Source organism: Ambystoma mexicanum, chromosome 10 (assembly GCF_040938575.1).
Source record: "Ambystoma mexicanum isolate Mex_15411 chromosome 10, UKY_AmexF1_1, whole genome shotgun sequence".
In the NCBI taxonomy this organism is placed as follows: domain Eukaryota; kingdom Metazoa; phylum Chordata; class Amphibia; order Caudata; family Ambystomatidae; genus Ambystoma; species Ambystoma mexicanum.
This window is the reverse complement of record NC_090932.1, coordinates 259,332,544-259,353,429: the sequence shown is the minus strand read 5'-3', so window position 1 is coordinate 259,353,429 and position 20,886 is coordinate 259,332,544. Positions and strand designations below refer to the sequence as shown.

Here is a 20,886-nt window from a genome sequence, read left to right as displayed (position 1 = left end):
GAGTCACAGCGTTCCGTGCCTCCGAGCGCGGACATTGTTCCTTCCTGGTTCCGTCCTGGACATCTGAACATATCCTGGAGTTGAAACATCATCCTCATGCTAGAATCCGAAGTCCAGCACACAGGTTAATATAAATCCCGGACTGTGCGAAAGAAATCACTGAAGAAGGTTGCAAGCAAACAGGAAAAACAGGTGAGAAGGGGGGAGACTTGTGACACACTCTTCTGCATGGTACACCCAAGTATCTACAAGAAGAAATTTACCGTATCCAGAGAAAATATTTTGGAAGGGAAAGTCACTTACAAAATGCAGTAGTTTTAGAACAGACTACCAACATTTCTGCACATAGCAACCTTCTAGTACACACATACAACAAAAAAAATACTAAAATGTAAAAGTGCATCAGCTGAAATACCAAACCATGTGTGTGTGTGTGTGTGTTGCCGCAGAACGTTTTAAAAAAGGAACACAAAAAATGTAGACATAGCATACAATATAGAAGACAATGAAGATTCCAAGTGGTTTGAATTAGCTTTGTACCTTTTAGCCGAAAACAAATATGAAATAAGTGAACCCCTAAATTGTTGTAGTTACTGCACTACAAAACTAGACAACAACCAAAGTCCTTCACGTGCTATCACAAATAATTTGGAATTGTTCCCATTACCAAAAACCTTGCAACAACTCAATTTGTACGAGAGCATCATAATTCAAACAGTTCATCCATTTCAAGCAATTATACGCCTTCACCCAAAAACAGCAAAATTACCTCCCTCTGAATTGGTGAAAGGTATTCATGGCAAAGTAGTTTATTTGCCATTAGATCTTACACAAAATGTACACACTCTAGGAGTGCAACGTTCAATAGAGCATTCTTTAATTGTGTTGGTGAATGGTGTACCAACCAAAAACAAAAAAATTTGGCAACAACTGGTGGACTTACATAAAGTTAGACAAGCCTTGCAAAATCTAAAAGAAAATAACGAATACTACAAGGAAATAAATATTGAAGAAAGCTTAAGGGAAACAACAGAAATAATTGAACAGTCACCAGAAACTGGTTAATTTGAACTTCTGGATCCTGCTGCAGTATCCACTCTTTTGGACCAGTACACAATTCATTCATTGCATTCCAATGAAAGCATAGATGATGCACTAGAAATTTACCAAATGTGACAAACCAAAGGTTCACCAATGAGCATATGGGAAAAAAGTATATAAGCACATGCTTTTCCACTGCTATTTCCTACTGGCAAAGGTGGAAGGTACGATGATAGACCCACTCAAATTACGGCATCAGAATACCGCTCGATACGAATGTATTTGCAAGATCCCAGGTTTAGACAAAATGTGGAATACATATTCCACCTAGTTTTTGAAAGTGAATTAGCAACCCCATGTTACGGAGTTGCACACATTTTCAAATCTGGAACCCAATTTCAAAATATGTCAGCTACAAGATTAATACAAAAAGTACAAGAAAAAGATGAAGGTTTACAATCAAGTATAACAAATTTGTTTGCAAACATGCGTGGTACAAAAGAATACTGGTTCCGACGGCACGGAGACGTACGTTGTATGATCAGAAACCTTGGACCACCAACTTGGTTTGTTACGCTAAGTTGTGCAGAATATGCATGGGAAGATTTACATGAGTTCCTACGCATATCAAACAACAACAAAACCAACATACATTTATTAACACCTGGAGAACTTTGCTCTCTAGATCCAGTTAATGTGTCAAGATATTTCCATCATCGTTTCATTGCTATGCTACACTTTATTTGCAATAAAACTGCTCCTCCCCTCGGAGAAGTGCAGCACTTTTTTTGGAGAAAAGAATACCAAGCGAGAGGAGCCCCACATATTCACATGCTTTTATGGATCAAAGGTGCACCTAAATTTGGTCAGCACACTGATTCCACTGTTTTGCAGTTCATCCAAAAATATGTCACTTGTGAAATCAGTTCACAACGGACACATAGTGACCTGCACGGACAGATTTTACAATTTCAAAGAGACAAATGTGGCAAATATTGTCACCGCAAATACAAAAACAAAGGGAAATACTACACCAAATGCCGGTTTGGTTTCCCTAGACCAGTTACAGAAACAGGTGAAGTGAACAACTTCATGTCTTCAGTTCGACAAAGTGTGAAAGGTAAATCACCTAAAAACACGTACTACATAAAAAGAACCGAAGAATGTAAATATATCAATGATTACAATGCAATCATTGCCCTCTTACGGAATGCAAACATAGATGTGCAGTACATTGCAGACAATTCCACTGATGTTGCACGATATGTTACAGCCTACTTAACAAAAGCTGAAAAAACAGGGCTTCAAAACCTCTGGGATGACTTATCAGACAAAACACTATCTCAGAAATTGTACAGCCTAGGCATAAAAATGCTCTCTCATAGAGAATGTGGCGCCTATGAAGCGGCAGATCGTTTAACTGGTACTGCTTTGTACAGAAAATCAGACAACATAGTATGGCTAAGTCTGGGTTCTGCTAAATCTAGAAAAAGAGTTCTGAAATCATATGAGGACATAGAAACAATTGCCAGAAATGATCCCAACAGCCACGACATTTTGAAAAACAATTTACTGGACACATACTATCCGAACAGGAGTAGCACTTTGGAGAGCATGTGTCTATGCCAAATAGCTCAAAACTTTGAGTACAAAAATAATATAAAACCCGATGTAAGCAAAGGCAGATATACAGTCACAGATTGTGAAGACAGATTGTGAAGGCAGCTTAGTGAAACTAACAAAACGAAGCCTAATTAATCATGTTAAATTGTCATTAACAACTCCTCAACAGAAAGAACTGTATTACATGTCTCTACTACAACTTTTTAAACCATGGAGAAAAGAGGAAGAGATACTAGATAACTATGACTGCTATGAAGATGCTTTCAAAGCAAATGAACGTAGTATCACCAATGTTAACTTCACGCAGTACAAAGCAATGTTGCACAATGAACAGCAACATGAAGAAGAACTTCAGGCCCACCTAGATAAGGACTCTTCCGACAGTAGTCAACCTTCTGTAACAGGAAGTCAAGAACCACTAGGACAGCCACTAATAGCAAATGAGGCAGAATTAGCTATGACAGAAGTGGAAAACACCATGTGTCACTATCAAGAAAATGTAGAAGACTTAACTGTACAACAAGCAAAACTTAACAAAGAGCAGCGCACTATTTTTGAAGACGTAACAAAACAGATTGCACATGGTGTACAACACGAAAATAAAGAATGTACCTGCCAAAAATACAAACCAATACTGCTGTACGTCAGTGGTGAAGCTGGGTCAGGAAAAACATTCTTAATCAAAATCATCAGCAAGTTTCTTCAGCAATTGACAAACAACACACTATCATCTGTTGTAACTGCCCCACGGGTTTAGCTGCCTACAACATAGGCGGTGTCACTTTACACCGATTACTACTTCTTCCAGTAGAACACCAAAACAAATTAGACTACTACAAACTTTCTGCAGAAGCTGCAATGGAACTACGCAGAGTATTAAAGCAAATGAAAATGCCACTGATAGATGAAGTGAGCATGGTCTCCAACCTAATGTTGGCTTTGATTCACCTCTGATTGCAAGAAGTACTTAAAACAAACTACGAAGTACTCTTTGCAGGTAAACACATTATCGTTTTCGATGATCTTCTACAATTGACACCAGTGAAAGGGGAACCTATTTTTAAAACCATAGGACACAAACTCTGCCGTAAAACTTTTGGCAGCATAGGAAATGTCAACCTTTGGCAACATTTCCAATACAGAGAATTAACAGAAAACATGCGGCAATCTACAGATCTAACTTATGCCAACATCCTAAAAAGTATTAGAGTTGGTGTACTTTCTCAGGAAGCACAAGCAATATTGAAAAACAGGCACATTCATGCACTTTACGGCGATAATGCATGTGCTACTGATGTTATGGAACAATTAGCACACAAAAATGTCAATTGTATGGCCTTAATGCCAACTCTTTCAAGCTGTGACAAATTCAATGAAACAATGTTAAATAAAGAAATGCAACCAATAATTGAAATTTGTGCCACAGACAAACTAGACGTACATGGTATGACACTACCCATGTGTGAGCAAGCCACAACAAGACTAAGTAGTTTAGAAAATACAATATCCAACACAGCTGGGTTGGAAAAATATTGAAATTATCCTTAAATTGTAGAGTAATGCTGAAACGTAACCTTGACGTGGAGCAAGGGCTAGTTAATGGGGCACTGGGTACAGTTGTTGGCTTTCATTCATACCCACGTGACAGCAACATTCAGCTTGTCAATATTCGCTTTGACAAACTTTCAGAAGTAAAAAGGATAGGGCGCTCAACTGCTCGATTCCTCCTGTTCAAAGACATGTATGTACGTAGAGAACAATTTTCTCTAACTCCTGCATATGCAGTCACCATTCATAAATCCCAAGGTCTTACCCCAGACAGAGCATTAATAGACATCGGAAACACAGTCTTCGAAGAAGGCATGAGCTACGTAGCACTATCACACGTACGTACAATTGACAGTCTATTTCTAATCAACTTTGATGCAAATAAAGTGACCGCTGATATTCCTTTCATCTTGGAATACAATAGACTGTGGTCACTGTACACCCCCCATCTGAAAAAATATCCTGTACCAGAAAAATTAAAACGTGGCAAAAGAAAAGTATTTCAATCAGAAATGCAACAGAATCTGATAGCAAATCCTTCAAAGAAAACAAAAGAAGGAAAAGGTTCATCAATTACCTCAAGCAAAGAAGAACTTATTAGGGAAAGTAAACCAGGTACTTCCTCAAAGAAGGAAGAGAAACTCAGAAAAAAGCACTCTGAAACAGAACGAGCTGGTCCATTCAAATTTTCAAATGAAAGTGGTGTAAATTGCTATGCAAATGTAGCAATGAATATTCTATTTCAATTGCCGCCAATGGTTAACAATATTTACTTACACAGTACAGTACAGACCAATTGTGTTTGCAAATGTTAGTCCTTCATAGAAACACAACAAACAATCCTGACAACACGTACAGTTTTCATGGAATAAGACAAGAATTGGACTACTGTGCTGGAATGGTGAGATTCACTATAAACTCACAGGAAGATCCACAAGAATTTCTCATTTACTTACTACAAGTACTGGAAAACAAAAGCATACCTGTAAATGAAATCTTCCAGATTTCATACATGTGGAAACATACATGCACTCTATGTAGCAGTGTCATACAGGAACAAATATCAAATGAGCAATTTGTGTATGTATCCATACCTAATTGGGAATCCATTCCATTTCAGCAACTGGTACAGAATGCAAACCATGCCAGATTATGTACTATGTGCAATTCAGACAATCGCTCCACCTTACTGATACAAACTCATAGTAAGTACATAATACTTATGCTGCTACGTTATAATGCAGATGGTACCAAAAACAACTGCAAGCTGACCAGATTCACACACGGTCAAGTGTCACTAGGAAAGAAAATCTTTACAACAGAAGGTATAATCTACCATGCAGGAGCTACAACCAATGCAGGTCACTACACTGCATACATTAAGAAGAAATGTGGATGGATGGAATGTAATGATAGCACCATTACTCTGAAGCAGAGATTGCCAGCTAATCTAACAAATGCGTATTTAATCTTCTTAAAGCCAAAATGTAATGACTAATGTCTACTTGCACATTACCAAAAAATGAAGTAAAAGCCTACATACAGTTAGAATACGCCAACAGGTATCTAACTGCCCAAGAGTGTATAACAACAACACAGATAAATGAATACCACAGAAGCATAACAACAAAAGCACAGTTAGAATACGCCAACAGGTATCTAACTGCTGTTAAAATGGCAACAAAGCTGCAAGCATAACATAAATCAGAAAGAACACGGAAACACTCAAAGAAAGAAAAGAAATACTTTGTAGCATAGCAAATGAAGGTTTTTTTTTAAATCCGACAAGGATTTTTTTCTCCCAGACCCAAGGATTTCAAAAACAAACACAGAAACTGAGCACAATGCACAGTACATTGGTTTGTAAACTAAGTATGAGGGTAAAAAAAAAACTAAACTGTCTATTATACAATGTAAGAAGTCTTCATAAAATGCAAACACTAACATGCTTTTTTCTTTTATCACAGAAATGAAAGAAGGCTAGGTGTGCCAAGTACTCCAGTCATGTAAAACATGTGGATTCTGCACAAATTAATCAGTAAGTATAATTATAGTCATTTCATACATATGCGAATCAACAAGGCTAATCTATAGCAGTAATATGGTACAGTGACTGTAGGCTGGACCTAGCATTTTTGATGTATAACCCACTACCTACACCCTACGGGCAAACAACCCACACTATAGGTCCTACCCACAAACATCGCTACATAGGAAAACCATGATGCTTCTAATTTCAGTAAGTTTAAGGTTAGTTTTGCGTGCGTGGTCTGCAGCCATGCAACCAAGACACTAGAACATGCACATAAACACAGCACCACACCACACCCATGTTCACTTATACCCTCACTCCTTATCACTGCAGGCTTGGGTGCATAGCTTTTGGCCATGCACCCAAGACTCTGGGTCCTGGGCAGAAACAGTAAAGCATATCACAACCATTGTGTCTTCTAATTTCACTACTTATAAACCCTACGGCCTCCCCTACAACCACCTGACTGATGCTTCATAGCACGAGTGTACCTATGCCTGTTATATGCAGCAGTAGTTGTGGCCACAAGCTACAGACTTGGTTGTAAGCCCATAGATTTTTAAATGTATGCGTATGCAGTGTATGAAATCCATAGTGGCTTACAACTGCAGTGCTTATAACTTTGTTTTTGGGTGCATGGCCTTTGGGCATGCACCAAACACTCTAAGTCCTCGCCACAACTACTACACCATATCACAGCCATTGTGGCTTGTAACAACACTTCGGCCAGGCAGCCAAGTCTCTACACACTCTCCACAACCATTTGATCCATAAGCAATACTACAATTGTATCAATTTCTGCAATATGCTGCGGTTGTGGCCAGGGCCTAGAGTCTTGGAAGTATGGCCTACAGCCTACGGCCATGCATCCAAGACTCTACGCCCTCGCCACAATCACTGCAGCATATTACACCCATGGTCGCTTACACAGGAGTGACACACCCATACAAGGAAACATTATAACTGTAGCATGTACTCAATTTCTACCCAGGAGTCTAGGCCCTGCCCACACCTGCCAGATACCTAATGGAATGTGTGGCTGAGATGTATGACTGTGATATCCTGCACTGCTTGTGGGCAGGGTCTACACTCTTCGGTGTATGGCCGTCAGACTGCAGCCATGCACCCAAAACTGAACGTCCTGCCCACAACCACCGTACTATGTAAAAATCATGTCGGCTTATAACTTTAGCGTTGACAAGTGTGTTCATGCACCAAGGAGCGCAGATCCTCCCCACAACCACCTGAGTGATGTGAGGTAGTAGAGGTGCAGCGATAGTTGTAGTATACTTCAGTGGTTCTGGCCAGATGCTAGACTCCTACCTGTATATCCATACATATTACAATTTGTGGGTGTGCATTGGCTAATACCTCCAGTGCTTATAACTTTGTTCTTAGGTGTATGGCCTGCGGCCATGCAGCCAAGACTGTACACACTCCCCACAACCATCTAAACGATAATCAATACTGCAGGTGTATCCATGGGTGTGACATGCTGCGGTGGTTGTGACCAGGGCCTACAGTCTTGAAAGTATGGCCTTTGGCCTACAGCCATGCATCCATGTATCCAAGACTCTAGGCCCTGGCCACAACCACCACAGCATGTCACACCCATGGCGGTGTACTAATCAATAGCACACCCATGCGAACAAATACTGTAATAACGACATGTACTCAATTGCAATGTTCGCTAACAGCACGCAAGTCCTTACAACAGTTTCAAGATGCATGGGCGCAGCACCGACTAAAATAATAACCCTATTAAAACCCTCATTTTCTGTACGCACAAACATTCCGAACAAGGCGTGCATAGAGAATACAATATTAACACCTACCGCCTGAACAAATACATTTTTTTACCCATCTCTTACAGTGTGAACCACCCCAAGCACTATGACACAGCAAAATAGGTTTCGAAATGGCATGTTGCTGCTGGTCGCCTCTGCGCTGTCGGCGGATCCAAGATGTCAGGCGCATCCAAACAATCTCATGCAGAACACGTCTCACTGCAGCCAATCGGCAGAGATGTCGCCAGCCCCTTAGCCAATCGGTATCTTGTCCGCGGAGCGAACAGGGAAGTGTGACCGCAGAGCGGACATAGATATTACAAATTTTTTAGACCTACTTTTTGGTCTTTTTAAAGAAAACTACTGGACGGATTGGCACCAAATTTACAAAAGCACGCTTTCGGGACCAAGCTTCTGCCGCAAATTTGGTGAAAAGCCGTCCAGCGGTTTGGGCTGTAGGCGTGCGCAAAGTTTTTCCCCATTCAGTCTATGGGAAAAAAAGACGTTTTGGGAACCCCCCTATAACTTTTCCCCCCCTTGACGAATCCTCACCAAACTTTGGAAAAAAATTCAGAGGGGCCCATATACTTTTGCAAAGTTTGGTGAGCATTCGTCCAGGGGGACCGGAGTTATAGGTGGCCCAAAAAGTTCTCTTCCTATGGAAACAGCAACTTAACCATAACTACATGGCCACTACCGTGGCCGTGTAATATATATATATATATATATATATATATATATATATATATATATTCTCCAAAGGTGGAGTGAAACATCGAAGGGACAGAAGCGTGGTGGGGAGGAGAAGTTGAGAGGACAGAGTAGCAGGGTGTGATGAGAGGGGAAGGGCACAGGGGCTCCCAAAATAATTTATATCCAGGCATAGCATTTCTTGATTGGGTGGCCCATACTGAGTGTTAAAGATGGCCCTGTTTTGGGGTTAGTAGATACATCTAGTTAAATAAGACTATGATATGATATGTCCTATATTTAATTGGGATATTTAATGACCTTTTCATTAAGTAACCCCCACATGAAAGAAAAAAAATAGCTTCCTCTGTTGTGGCATTGAGTGGCTTACAAAGTTTGCCATGGGCTGCACGAGAGAGTAACAATGTGAAATAATTCCTTTGGTTACAGAGAAAAAGATAAAAATGTTTTTCCTTACTTGTCGGGGACATTGAAATGTTGCAATGTTTTTCTATTAAAGGGAGCGGCTTCCTTTCCTATGCTAGATGTTTGCGTGTGGATAGGGAGCTTGAATTGCTCTCTAAGTGTCTTAGAAAGAATCTGTTCCATCTGTTCAAGGGTTATGGACATCCCGCTCTCCCTGTAGCCATCAATGGGGGCAATGGTGATGGGTGTAGCGGTACACCCTTAAATAACCCCTTTGTTGTTCTTCATAGTGGTATGAACACTGTGGTTATGACTATCACTGTGACTATCCCATTGATGATCCTGCATATCGTTAGCCGCAGTGGGGGTGTAAATGTCCATGATTAAACCCTTTGGGGGTCCTGCTTATCTGTACGTATGCAAGGTGGGGTGGTGAGCGTTTCTGTGACCGGTCCGTAGCTTAGGCTGAGGTGGTTTTGTGATCCATCATATACCTCTTCAGGGGCTAGCATCCATCCACTAGCTCGGGGTGGCCCCTGCCCCTTTGGTCACCCCACTATGGCTTCCCAGGGTTAGGCAGTAGACTTCATAACAAAAGTAATTGTTTGCACCTTGTGTGCACAGGGTGTTGTGTGCATTGCCGGGTACACTCTGAGTGCCAGGCAGCACCCCTTTTGTTTATCATTTTAAGGTCCTATTATTTCTAGGAATCGTTACATTGCAAATGGGACACCAGTAGAGGTGCATAAACCACAAAGGTTTTTACAAAGGACTGCTTTTCTGGGCAATACAGAAAACAATTCACTAAATAAAATAGCTAACCTATGATTCAGCGGGAATCTTGACTGATATAAACCTTATATTCCCTTGTGTGAGAGTTTTCAGATTTGGATGGTGGAGCAGGTGTGTGAGTAATCGAGGTGCTGCTGGTTACAACCACATTATATGGATTTAATGAGGCGCAATTGAAGTTGTGCTTTTACTGGGTTGACACCTTTGACTTGATATGGCCCTGTGTCTTTAGATCCCAGTGTTCGGATTGCTGTCAATTGCACATTTTTGATTGCATTCGATCTCCAACATGCACAGCAGGAAACATCGTATACTACATTTATTTTGCTTTCTGCAGATTCTTTTTTATTTATTGGCACGCGTCCAGCAGATGTTGAACAAATTCCATGTCTTCCATGTCTACAAGAGAAAATATTACGCAGAATGGTTGCGGGATGAAATCTGCAAGAATACGTTGTGCACCTTTGCTTATTATTCTTATATAACAAAAGGCAAAGAAGCAAAGGCTAGCCAGTCTTCTCTTGGTTCCACTTAGCACAGTAACTACTGTTCACAACTTTGATTTGGCTTCCGACTCAGGTTGGATGCTAACTTGATGAATGCACTGAATCCAAAATAAGTGGCATGCCATATATCCATAACTTAATCAGTGATAGTTGTAAAATTCTCACTACCAATGTTTTGCCCCATAACCTGCAGATCACTCTGTTGTAAACTGTTTAAGAAAATGTGTGCAATGGTGATAGCCAGGAATATTATTTACGGGAAAACTGCATGCTATTTTTGCAAGCAAATCTAGCCCTCCTAAAATTGGGTTTGTTCACGCTTAAGTGATAATTCTGTAATTGGGCCCATTGATAATGTTGCTGGGTCTATCTGGCAGGGGTAAAAGTTGTTCCAACCTCTATGATCCAGCAAACAGTTTTGCAACCTTTGGCTCTCCAGATGTGTTTGACTACAGCTCCCATCAGCCCCTTTTAGCATGTTCAATGGGGATGGATCATGGGCTGTGTAGTCCAAAAGATCTGGAGAGCCGAACGTTGCAGACCCCTGTTCTAGTATTCACTATTTGGTAGGGCACGGAGCAAGCAAGTAGCTACAAATGCTTTCACATCGTGTTTTCTCTTCCGTCACTTTCACCTTGATTTATAAGGCCAGGGGTTTGTTTTGCTCCAATATAATTGACTGTATGATAGTCATGACACCATAACTGGAGCAAGCTTCTATGTAGCAAGGTCGATTTTTCTTTGTCAGAAATATTCTATCTACTACGAAATGGGCCTACACAATAGACGGTTGTCATGAAGTAGGCTCCCTCTCGTCAACCAGGCACTGGTGAAGGGTAAGAAAGACGACATGAGGTCATCACTGCACAGTACTATTAGAGTGAGAAGCTGCATCCATTCCAGTATGCCCCCACATCTTCATGTTGGGACTGCCCTGACATATACTGCCCTTGTGATAGGGAAATCTGATTCATTCGACCACCTGAACCACTGGTATGGAGCCTGTAAGGACTGCGGCTGATATGCCACGTAATAGAACAATCTGGAAACAAATTCCATAGGAATGCACCAATGACTGAGCCTTGGAGAAAGTGGGGATCCGCTTTGATGACTCAGATGTGGCTCCTGCATACAACAGCTTGGAGCAGCGCGTATGCCGGCGGAAGGGCAAAACTTCAGCCTGACCACAAAACGGTCAGCAAGCCTTTCGAAGCCTTGGTAGCAGTGCAGAGGCAGCATTAACGAAAGAGCATAAAAACCTACACAGTGAAGAATCCTCGGAAATTCAGTGCTGAGCTGTTGAAAGAGGCAAGAGAAGCTCCAAGTATATGAGACTAGAGCAGGCTGATCTAGAAGTCATGAGAGTAGAGAGAGGGCAGTGTGCGAGCTGCAGCGCAAGCTGTGCTCTACATCCTGAGGGCACTGACAGATCCATCTAGGTGTTATATCCCTGGAAGCCACAGTGCCTTGAGCAAAGCGAGTGATGCCCTATATCCTTGGAAAGCATCGTACTGGATTTAGAGTAAGCTGTGCGTTAAATCCCTGGAAGGCACTGGAAGTTGCAGAGTGAGCGGAGCACTATATCCATGGAAATGGCAGTACTGGATGTGGAGCAAGGTCAGTGCTATATGCCTAGAAGGCACTGTGAAAGTTAAGAGGAAGCTGAGCCTCATATCCCTGGAAGATGGTGCTGTATCCTGGAAGGAAGACTGTAAGAAGCAGAGTGCGTTAGATGCTATATCCCTGGGAACAGAGCTTGTTGGGTGTTATATCCCCAGTGTAGGCCTAGCCTAGTGTGAATATTGAATGTAAACCCTGAATCTGACAGTTAGAGCAAGCAGTGTGCTGTGCACTATAATATTGAGACTGATCAGTAGAGGAAAGGATGCTGGGTGCAATAAACCTGAGACAGAGAAAGAAATCAAGAAGCGTGTGAGGCGCTATAACCCTGAAAATGGTAGGGATCCTACCAGGCAATGTCAGGATAAGGAAGCTATATGAAGGTGTTTGGATCCCTGATGACCATTACTAGTTTCCCAAGCTCTCTTCACCGTAGTATCATTGTACTGAGAGAACTACAATCCCTCTGAGTTTATAGGACATGCCAAGTTCCCATTATTAGTTTATTCCATTGCTTCCTGACTATAACAATGAAGATTTGTAGAATGATAACTTAATGCCACATGTGTTTTGTTGATCAGCCACACAGGAAAGATGCAATTCCATACATAGCCACATGGAAACAATGGGCTGTATTAGGTGTTTGGTGGCATCAAGCAGTAAATCAGATGAAATACAGCCAAATGTAATTACTGTTACCACCACTTGCTCCTGTGAATTTACTGCAGGGTTACAAGTGGTGGTAGGTAACACCCCATTTTTGGAGTCCATAGGACTTAATGGAGATTTTGCCTGCGTTAATTCCCCTCCAACTTTTAGTTGGAGGTAATCCTACCTTCCTACCGCCAAATTCGTAGTTTGTTGGTGCAGTAATTCAGTGGTAATGCAGTGGTAACAAAATTACTGCCGCATTAACGATGTTTATACTGCACCGCTGTACTTTTAATGAGGCCCAAGGTCTGTTATGACTTGAAAGCGTCAGTATGGGAAAATAAATTAAATATCTATAAATATCACTCTTAGGCACGAGAGCTACCTCTCAGTTTATGTATATGCTAAAAATTCAGCAGCTGACAAATCCTTTAGGTTTGACATACCTCTTAATCTTAGGCATCAAACACCAGAATGATATAGGCCTCATTACAACCCTGGCGTTAAGGGGTTAACGGCGTCGTAAAAGGTGGCGGCGCCGTTAACCCCTTAACGCCTGATTACGAGGTCCCTTTGCGGGTTGGAGATTTGAACGCCTGCTTTTTGCAGGCGTTAAAAACCAACCCGCAAAGGGACCTTGGCGCTAAGTACTTAGCTCCTTCCCCATTCCCATTGAGCGCTATGGGGCAAAAATGGAAATGGGGAAGGGCCATGGCGGCATGGGGAATTACCGCCCCGCCAACCTCGGAATGGGGCGGTAATTTCCCATTCCGCCATGGCGGAGTCGGTAAGTTACCGGCATGGACCATGGTGCTATTGGGCACCATGGTCCAACGCTAGGGTCGTAATGAGGGCCATAGTGATAATACAGACATAAAAGCTTTTGACATAAAACATGAAATGCTTCTACCATCTAGTACCAAGGACATGATGCCATTACATCAACAACTGGTGTCCACAAAGCTAACTCAGTATGCGCATGACAATCAGCGCATGTATGAGAACACCCTACACATGGCCCGTGAGTTTCCATGTGCCAAAGACTGGTGATTCTGAGACCCATGGAGTTAAATAATTCAGGACGAATGAGCCCTTGTTTGCTTCTCAATAAAAAATGTGGCCAATCCATTAGTATGAATGGTGGAGGAGCAAGAGGAGTAGCTGTAATGGCGACTGCGTCATGTGCATATGTGCACAGGTAATTGCCCCGGACTGACCCAGTGCAAGCATAGATAGGCCCAGTAGCATTGTTTTTCGTGTATATATGCTTGTATTTAGTTCTAGTTCTGACTCCGCTGTATGAACAAGGATTAGCTTTATTATATATCAGTCACTCTAAGCAAATTAACATCCCTGGAAGCAAGCAAAGAGAATGAGTAGATAGAGGGAGGCGAGGAGAGTAGGAAGAGCAACCTAATGTCAGGCTGGCACAATGGAAGACCAGCTCCCTTTCTCCTTTCTTCTACCAAAGGTTCCCAAACAGGAGTGAATGGAATTCCTGCTCCCGACAAGGGAAGCTGATAAGTAGCAACTGTCCCTGAGCCAAATGTGGCCATTTGGGCTATGCTGTGCTCAAAAGTGATCTTACAAGCACGTCCACTCACACACACGTCCCTAAGATTACCGAATGAGGACTGATGCTGATGGAACTACAGTGAGAAATGTCTCCCTTTGTTGCACAGGCCCAATGGTTGATCTCACTGGCTTTGGAAAGCACATCTGCCGTGTCTCATTTTATTTAGCTGCCTCAACACCAGATGAGATAGGGCGGGGCGGGGGTTACATTTTGTTTTGTGACTGTGTGAGAGAGTCTTGTGGGAAGACAATGGGGTAGGCGTCTGGAAGAAACAACCAACTATACTGGCCTCTCCCCCAATCGCCTGACAAATGCCTTTCATTGCCTTGACTGGTAAGAGTCCCAAAAGGCTCACTCAGCAGAGCACATAAGCAACTTAGAGTGAGGTTTGATGTGGCTTACGCCTGCCAAACAACATCCTAAGGAAAGTAAAATGAGCACCTTGGGCTTTCATATATCAGGCAGCCCCCTGTATTCACCAAACGTATATGCCTCCCTTAACTCTTAGCTTATGATAATGAGTAGAGTCCCCAAATTGCCCCCTCCCCTCATCAGCCAAATCTCAGATCTTTGTTGTACAAGGGGTATACTGTATCTTTTTGAAAGAGCGAAAGAGAGAGAGAAAATTAGAGAGAGAAATATTGACAGATACAAGTGAGGCAGTGAAATGGAAGCTGTCTCCAGAGGCCTGTGATAGGAGTGTAGATCGGCAACCAGGCCCATTAGGCATTCTTTTGTGTTTTGCTTTGACTTCTAATGAGTGGTTTGTCACATTTATTTGTGATGCAAATTGCAGCAAGTTTTAGCCTGCTGCTAAACACCCTCCATCTTTCTCAAAAACCAGCCTCGTTCCAGGCCTTTTAATGTTGTATTGTTCATTTATAACGTGCTTAATACCAGCGGGGGTATCTAAGTGCAGGAGCGGGATTCAAACCTATGTTGTGCCGCGTTGTCTTGCTTTCAAGACAAATGCGTTACCCCTGAGCTATCCTTCCTCCAATTTAAACAAGTTATGCAGCTATGAGTGGGAGATGTCCCAGTGATGGCATGCAAAGTATGTATTGCTAAATACAAATCTTATGAGTTTTTGAATCAGTGGTCAGAGAAGGTGCCATCCCTGGCTGAAGCAGATTTCGACCAGGCATGGATACGCCATACTGGTTGATAATCTGAGCTGTTAGAAATAAAATCTGCAAAAAACTGTTCTCTGTTTTCTGCACTGTCACCTCTGTATGTTGCCAAGTCACTTTGTGGGAAGATTCTTATTTCATATTTTCTTTTCTCCCCCCACAGTGTTTGGCAGTTACAAGGATGAAACCTCTATCAGAGTTGGCAGCGCACCCGAGATGACATCTTGCCTCACGTCTTTGTTGACCGATCATAGTAGCATGGAGACCAGCACAGATGGGGTTGAGATGCCAATTGTCCATACAAAAGCAGAAGGACATCTAGACACCAGCGAATTGACAAACAGTGCTGAGGAGACCAAGAGTCAGTGACGGCATTCAAAACACCAGGGAGCTCTCTCCCCACATCTAGAGACACGTTACAAGTGGAAGAGGAAAGATCCCGCTAGAGACCACATACAGGAACTCCACAGGATGGAAGGGAAAAATGACATGTTACAAAGGACTATACCATGTTTTGCTAGCAAGAGGAGTAGCTCGTGGTGAATAAAGGAAATCCACTCGCTCCCCAAACCAAGATCTTCACCACTGAATCATTTCCACTCAGATGGGAATGACAAGCTAAAAAAGCCTCCAAGATGGTACACTTGATCCTATTCTTCTGGTTCAGAAAACGGCGTGTCAAAAGAAATTCAGCATATTGCCATGGTGCACTTGTTCACCTGAAAAAACACAACGTGCAAATATGGTTTCTGCCTTGGACCTTTTCCCGTTGGGAGGGTATGAGTCACATTAACAATGTTCCTTGAGATCTTCTGTATTTCCTTTTTTATAGGAAAGAATTGTTGAAAGCCTCTCAGTTTCCACCACAGACCTGTTCCTCTTGGGCGATGGCAGAGATGAGCTGGAGAATGTTCATCTTCAGGGCACTCTGGCAGTACAAAAATGTTGTCTCTAAGTGTCCAAACACATGTCAAAATTAGAAGGGGAAAGCCATGATCTATGAGTATGTTGGTCAAGATGTTTCTTAGAAAATACAGATGAACCATAAGGCCAGATATTAAAGAGGAGAGAAGCACAGCTAGATGCAGCAAGATTAAACTGGGTCTCAGATGTTAAGAATAAAGCCCTTGCTATGAAGACCTCTGTTACTTTCTTTACAGCAATGCTTGACAATATGTGTACACTGTAAAATGGACAGAGACCATGAGTCTGTGAAATGAGTTTACACTCTTTTTCATACACAAGTTCATTGAGCAGAACTATTTCAAAGGAAAAGCTCATTTTAATAACACCATTAAATGTAATAATGGACATGAGCTCCCACTGTTTTACTGTCTCATCCTCAATAGTACATTGACAGTAAACTCACCATTGATGACATAGTGGGGACGAAGACGAGACTGAGAAAAGCATTGGCATAGGTTGGGACTTCCTCATTCACATCACAGTGGAATAATAGATCCATCCTGTAGATCACTATTTGAATGTGTAAATGGACAGTACTCCTAGGTAGTGCCCATCCGCAAGAGATCAATTATTCCATCAGAATGATGACTGATTTCATTAAAGGGTTGATCCCTACTGGAACAAATCAGCATTTAACCTATGAATGAAGGCCCAGCTCCCTCATATAGTGTCATACTGGAAAAGATGATTCAATTAAAATTAATTACAATATGACTTCTATGTGGTCCTAGTTCTAAGAGATCAGTTGTATTGCGATTGTCTTCACCATTTCCCTCCCTCTTGCAGGTGGTCCATTGAGAAAGTCAGAAAGTTAGATGGCATAGGGGTAGCCCCTCCCTTTCACCATGGCAGAGGGCCGTACCAGTTGGTGACTAATGACTGATTGTATATAAAGGCAAATCTCATGAACAATACTGGTGATTCCTAATGACAAAATCCATTAATTGCTGAACGCAGAGGCTTTTAGGGGCTATTCCAATGTGGGGAGCTGCAACAATGCAATGCATAAGGAACATGGACCTTTCAGTCACCCCTATAAATCATCTATTGAAAGGAAGGAATGGAACTTAATAGAAACACATCTACCATCTGGCTTTAATAGGTTGATCTTTCAGAAGTGGTTCTGCCTACTGAACTCTCCTCCACAAGCTAATCTGTTATCTTTGAAAACAAAAACATGTTCACATTGTTTAATACCAATGAATGTCAGAAATGTAACAGACATACCTGTTGATGCTGAAACACAAAATGTAAATGCTGAGTGGAATATTTACAAGAGGATCAGAAGATATGTTTAATCCCAAATATCTTGAAGAGCCAAGCAAAGGAATGTATTGTTCTAACTTTGTTGAATGCACCTGCCAAAACTACTTGTAGCATTACTATGCTTTGTGATTTATTTTTTAGATAATGCTCATCGAAATACATATAGAATTAGTAAAGGAAATCATACATTAGCTCTCTTTATGTTTTGCTAGAGAATTTATTGCTCAACAGTGATTTTGTGAATCTAACTAAAGAAACATTGGATTTCTGCATGGGGTTTGTTACCTAGAAATGTGAACATGGATGTTTGGTTGTGTAGTTTTCTACAAAGAGCAGAAATTCCATAGCTCCAATTCTTTCTTAAAATGCTTAAGAATGTTATAGAATTTGTTTGTGAAAAGAAACGTTAAATAACTATCGGTTCCTAAAGTTTTCCAAACTGGTAATATAAATTAAGAACCAGGATGTTTCCATTGTGTTGTATGATAACTGAATAGCCTCCTAACACACACATTGTTTCATACATAATACATACATAATACATACAGACAAACAGAATTGAGCACACATTTCCTGCTTGCAACAACCCCATACAGTGTCATGCGTTCTGGAAAGTGCATTCTGCTCTTGAATTGTGCTGGGGTGAAGGAATCAATACGCTCGATGCCTTAATTATTTTATTTATTTAAGCATTCTGTAAGGTACCATGTTTCGTGAGCACCTGCTTCTAAACAGTTGAGGAGGAGAGTTCATAGAGAAAATCACATGTCAAGCAGTGAACATAGTTATTCAGTGACAGAGAAGAACAAGTTACTTCTTAGCTGGTAACGTTCTTTCGATTGGATGTTCCTCCAACGTATTCCTCATCTTAGATGTATTCCATCCAGCTTTGCTGCTCTTCGGAATTTTTTTCGGCAGAGGGCGCCGTGCGTAGATGTCGTGGAGTCGATGGTCCCTCAAAGGCCTCCGTTGAGGGTGACGTCATCGGGTGTATAAGTAGCACGCGCGGCGCCCGTTGGCATCAGTTCTGTTTTTCCCCTCTTTTGTATCTGTGATCTTGTACGGTTTTTGTAGATTGTGCTGGCAGACAGGTATCAGCCTTGCGAGATTTGAGATGGCTATAACCCAGAAAAAATCTACAAAGGGGTAGGTTGGGAGGGCGATGAGGAATACGTTGGAGGAACATCCAATCGAAAGAACGTTACCAGGTAAGAAGTAACTTGTTATTCGAGTGGATTGTGTCCTCCAACGTATTCCTCATCTTAGATAGGCCCCCAAAGCAGTATTTGCATAGTTCCTCTGGAGGAGGGGTCAGATATCTATATATTTTTTTAAACTGCCCTTAGATGGCAAAGCACTGCTTTTCCAAAAGTTAGCTCCCTAGACTGGGAAGCATCCAGGTTATAGAATTTTGAGAAGGTGTGAAGCGAAGACCAAGTTACTGCTTCGCAAATAGACCTTATAGGGATACCTCTTTGAAGGGCTGTGGAAGAGGCGATGCCTCTGGTGGAATGAGCTCTTAACCCTTCAGGTGGGTCTTTTTATGCTAGTCTGTAGCATTCTAAAATGAAAAGCACGATCCAGCACAATATTGTTTGTTTTGTTACTGATTGACCCAGCTTTCTTCCAGTGTAGCCTATAAACAACTGGTTGTCCACTCTAAGCCTAGAAAGCCTAGAGATGTAAAAGCTTAACGCTCTTTTTGGGTCCAGTCTGTGTAGTCTGTCTTCCTCCTTAGAAGGATGAGGTGGAGGATAGAATGAGGGTAAAAAAAATTCTGATTTAAATGAAAATCAGATATTACCTTCGGTAAAAATGATGGTTTAACCCTCAACACAACCCTGTCCTTATGGAACACAGTATAGGGTGGCCCATAAGATAGTGCCTGCAATTTGCTCACTCTTCTTGCTGATGTTAGAGCAACTAAAAATGCTGTTTTCCATGTTAATAATCTTAATGGACACGTGTGAATAGGCTCAAAAGGGGCACACATTAAGAATTTTAATACCAAATTTAGATCCCAAATCGGTACTTGAAATGGGTGACGAGGAAACACATTAGTGAGACCTTTTAAGAATTGTGCTATCAAAGGAATTTTGAAGTATGAGCATTCTTCCGATGAGCGCTTGAAGATGGAAAGCGCCGCAAGGTAACCTTTTATAGTTCCAATATTCAGACCTCTATGTGCTAGGGTCAGAAGGAAAGATAGTACTTCCGGAATAGAACATAGAAAAGGATCGACATTCTTTTCCCTGCACCAGTTGCAAAACATTTTCCAACGGCAACGGTACAGAGACTTTGTTGCTGGCCTTCTTGCTGAAAGCAGCACCTCTATAACATCCTCTGGAAGGTTCCAATCCCTGTATCTCAGCCTTTCAGATACCAAGAATGAAGGTTGAGTGTTCTGACCTCTGGGTGGAGAACCTGACCTTCCATTTGAGAGAGAAGGTTCTCTCTCTGAGGGAGACGTACTGGAGGACAGATGGACATGTCTAGAAGGCCCGGATACCAAGTTCTCCTGGCCCAATCCGGGGCAATTAGGATCATGCGGTTCCCGAAGCGATTCAGCCTCCTGATGACTTGAGGAATGAAGGGAATCGGAGGGAACGCGTACAATAGTGGGAAATTCCACTCACCACGAACGCGTCCCCCAGGGCTCCTCTCGGGGGAAATTCCCTTGAGCAATACCTTTCGCATTTTCGGTTGATTCCGGTTGCAAACAGGTCGACTTGATTGGTTCCCCAAAGGGCGACGATCTCTTGAGTGACTTCCTGAGCCAGTTCCCATTCGTTGGACACCGTGCTCTGCCTGCTCAGAGCATCTGCCGTCATATTCTCTTCCCCGGCTAGATGAATTGCTGTTAAAGAGATTCCCTCCTGAATCGCCCAATACCAGAGCTGCATTGCCTCTCTGCACAGAGGTAGTGACCCCACGCCTCCTCTTTTGTTTAGGTAGTGCATGGCCACTGTGTTGTCCGTCATTATCAGGACATTCTTTCCCCTGACGGATGGCAGGAAGGCCTTCAGCGCTAGTCTGATTGCCCTCAGCTCTAAAAGGTTGATATGTAGTTTGGACTCCGATGGAGACCAACGACCGCTGATTGTCAAATCGTTGGCATGAGCTCCCCACCCCAGGAGTGAGGCATCCGTCACTACTGTGATCTCTGGCCATGGTTGCCAAAAGGGTTCTCCTTTTAGAATGTTCTCTGTACAGGTCCACCATAAAAGGTCTT

General features: G+C 42.1%; 1 protein-coding gene across 3 annotated transcripts in view; it reads left to right on the top strand.

Moving 5' to 3' along the window:
• Positions 1-20,886, top strand: part of LOC138491336 (dysbindin domain-containing protein 2-like) — a 554,316-nt gene that overhangs the window by 392,395 nt on the left and 141,035 nt on the right. The window contains exon 4 of one of the 3 annotated variants that reach the window (XM_069617810.1): positions 15,586-17,851. The exons of 1 other annotated variant lie outside the window; for it this stretch is intronic. In XM_069617810.1, the coding sequence (XP_069473911.1) occupies positions 15,586-15,791 (206 nt within the window). In that variant the 3' untranslated portion in view covers positions 15,792-17,851. Of the gene's footprint in view, positions 1-15,585; positions 17,852-20,886 lie in introns of those variants that run through there. One more of the 3 variants, XM_069617811.1, reaches the window with a different exon arrangement.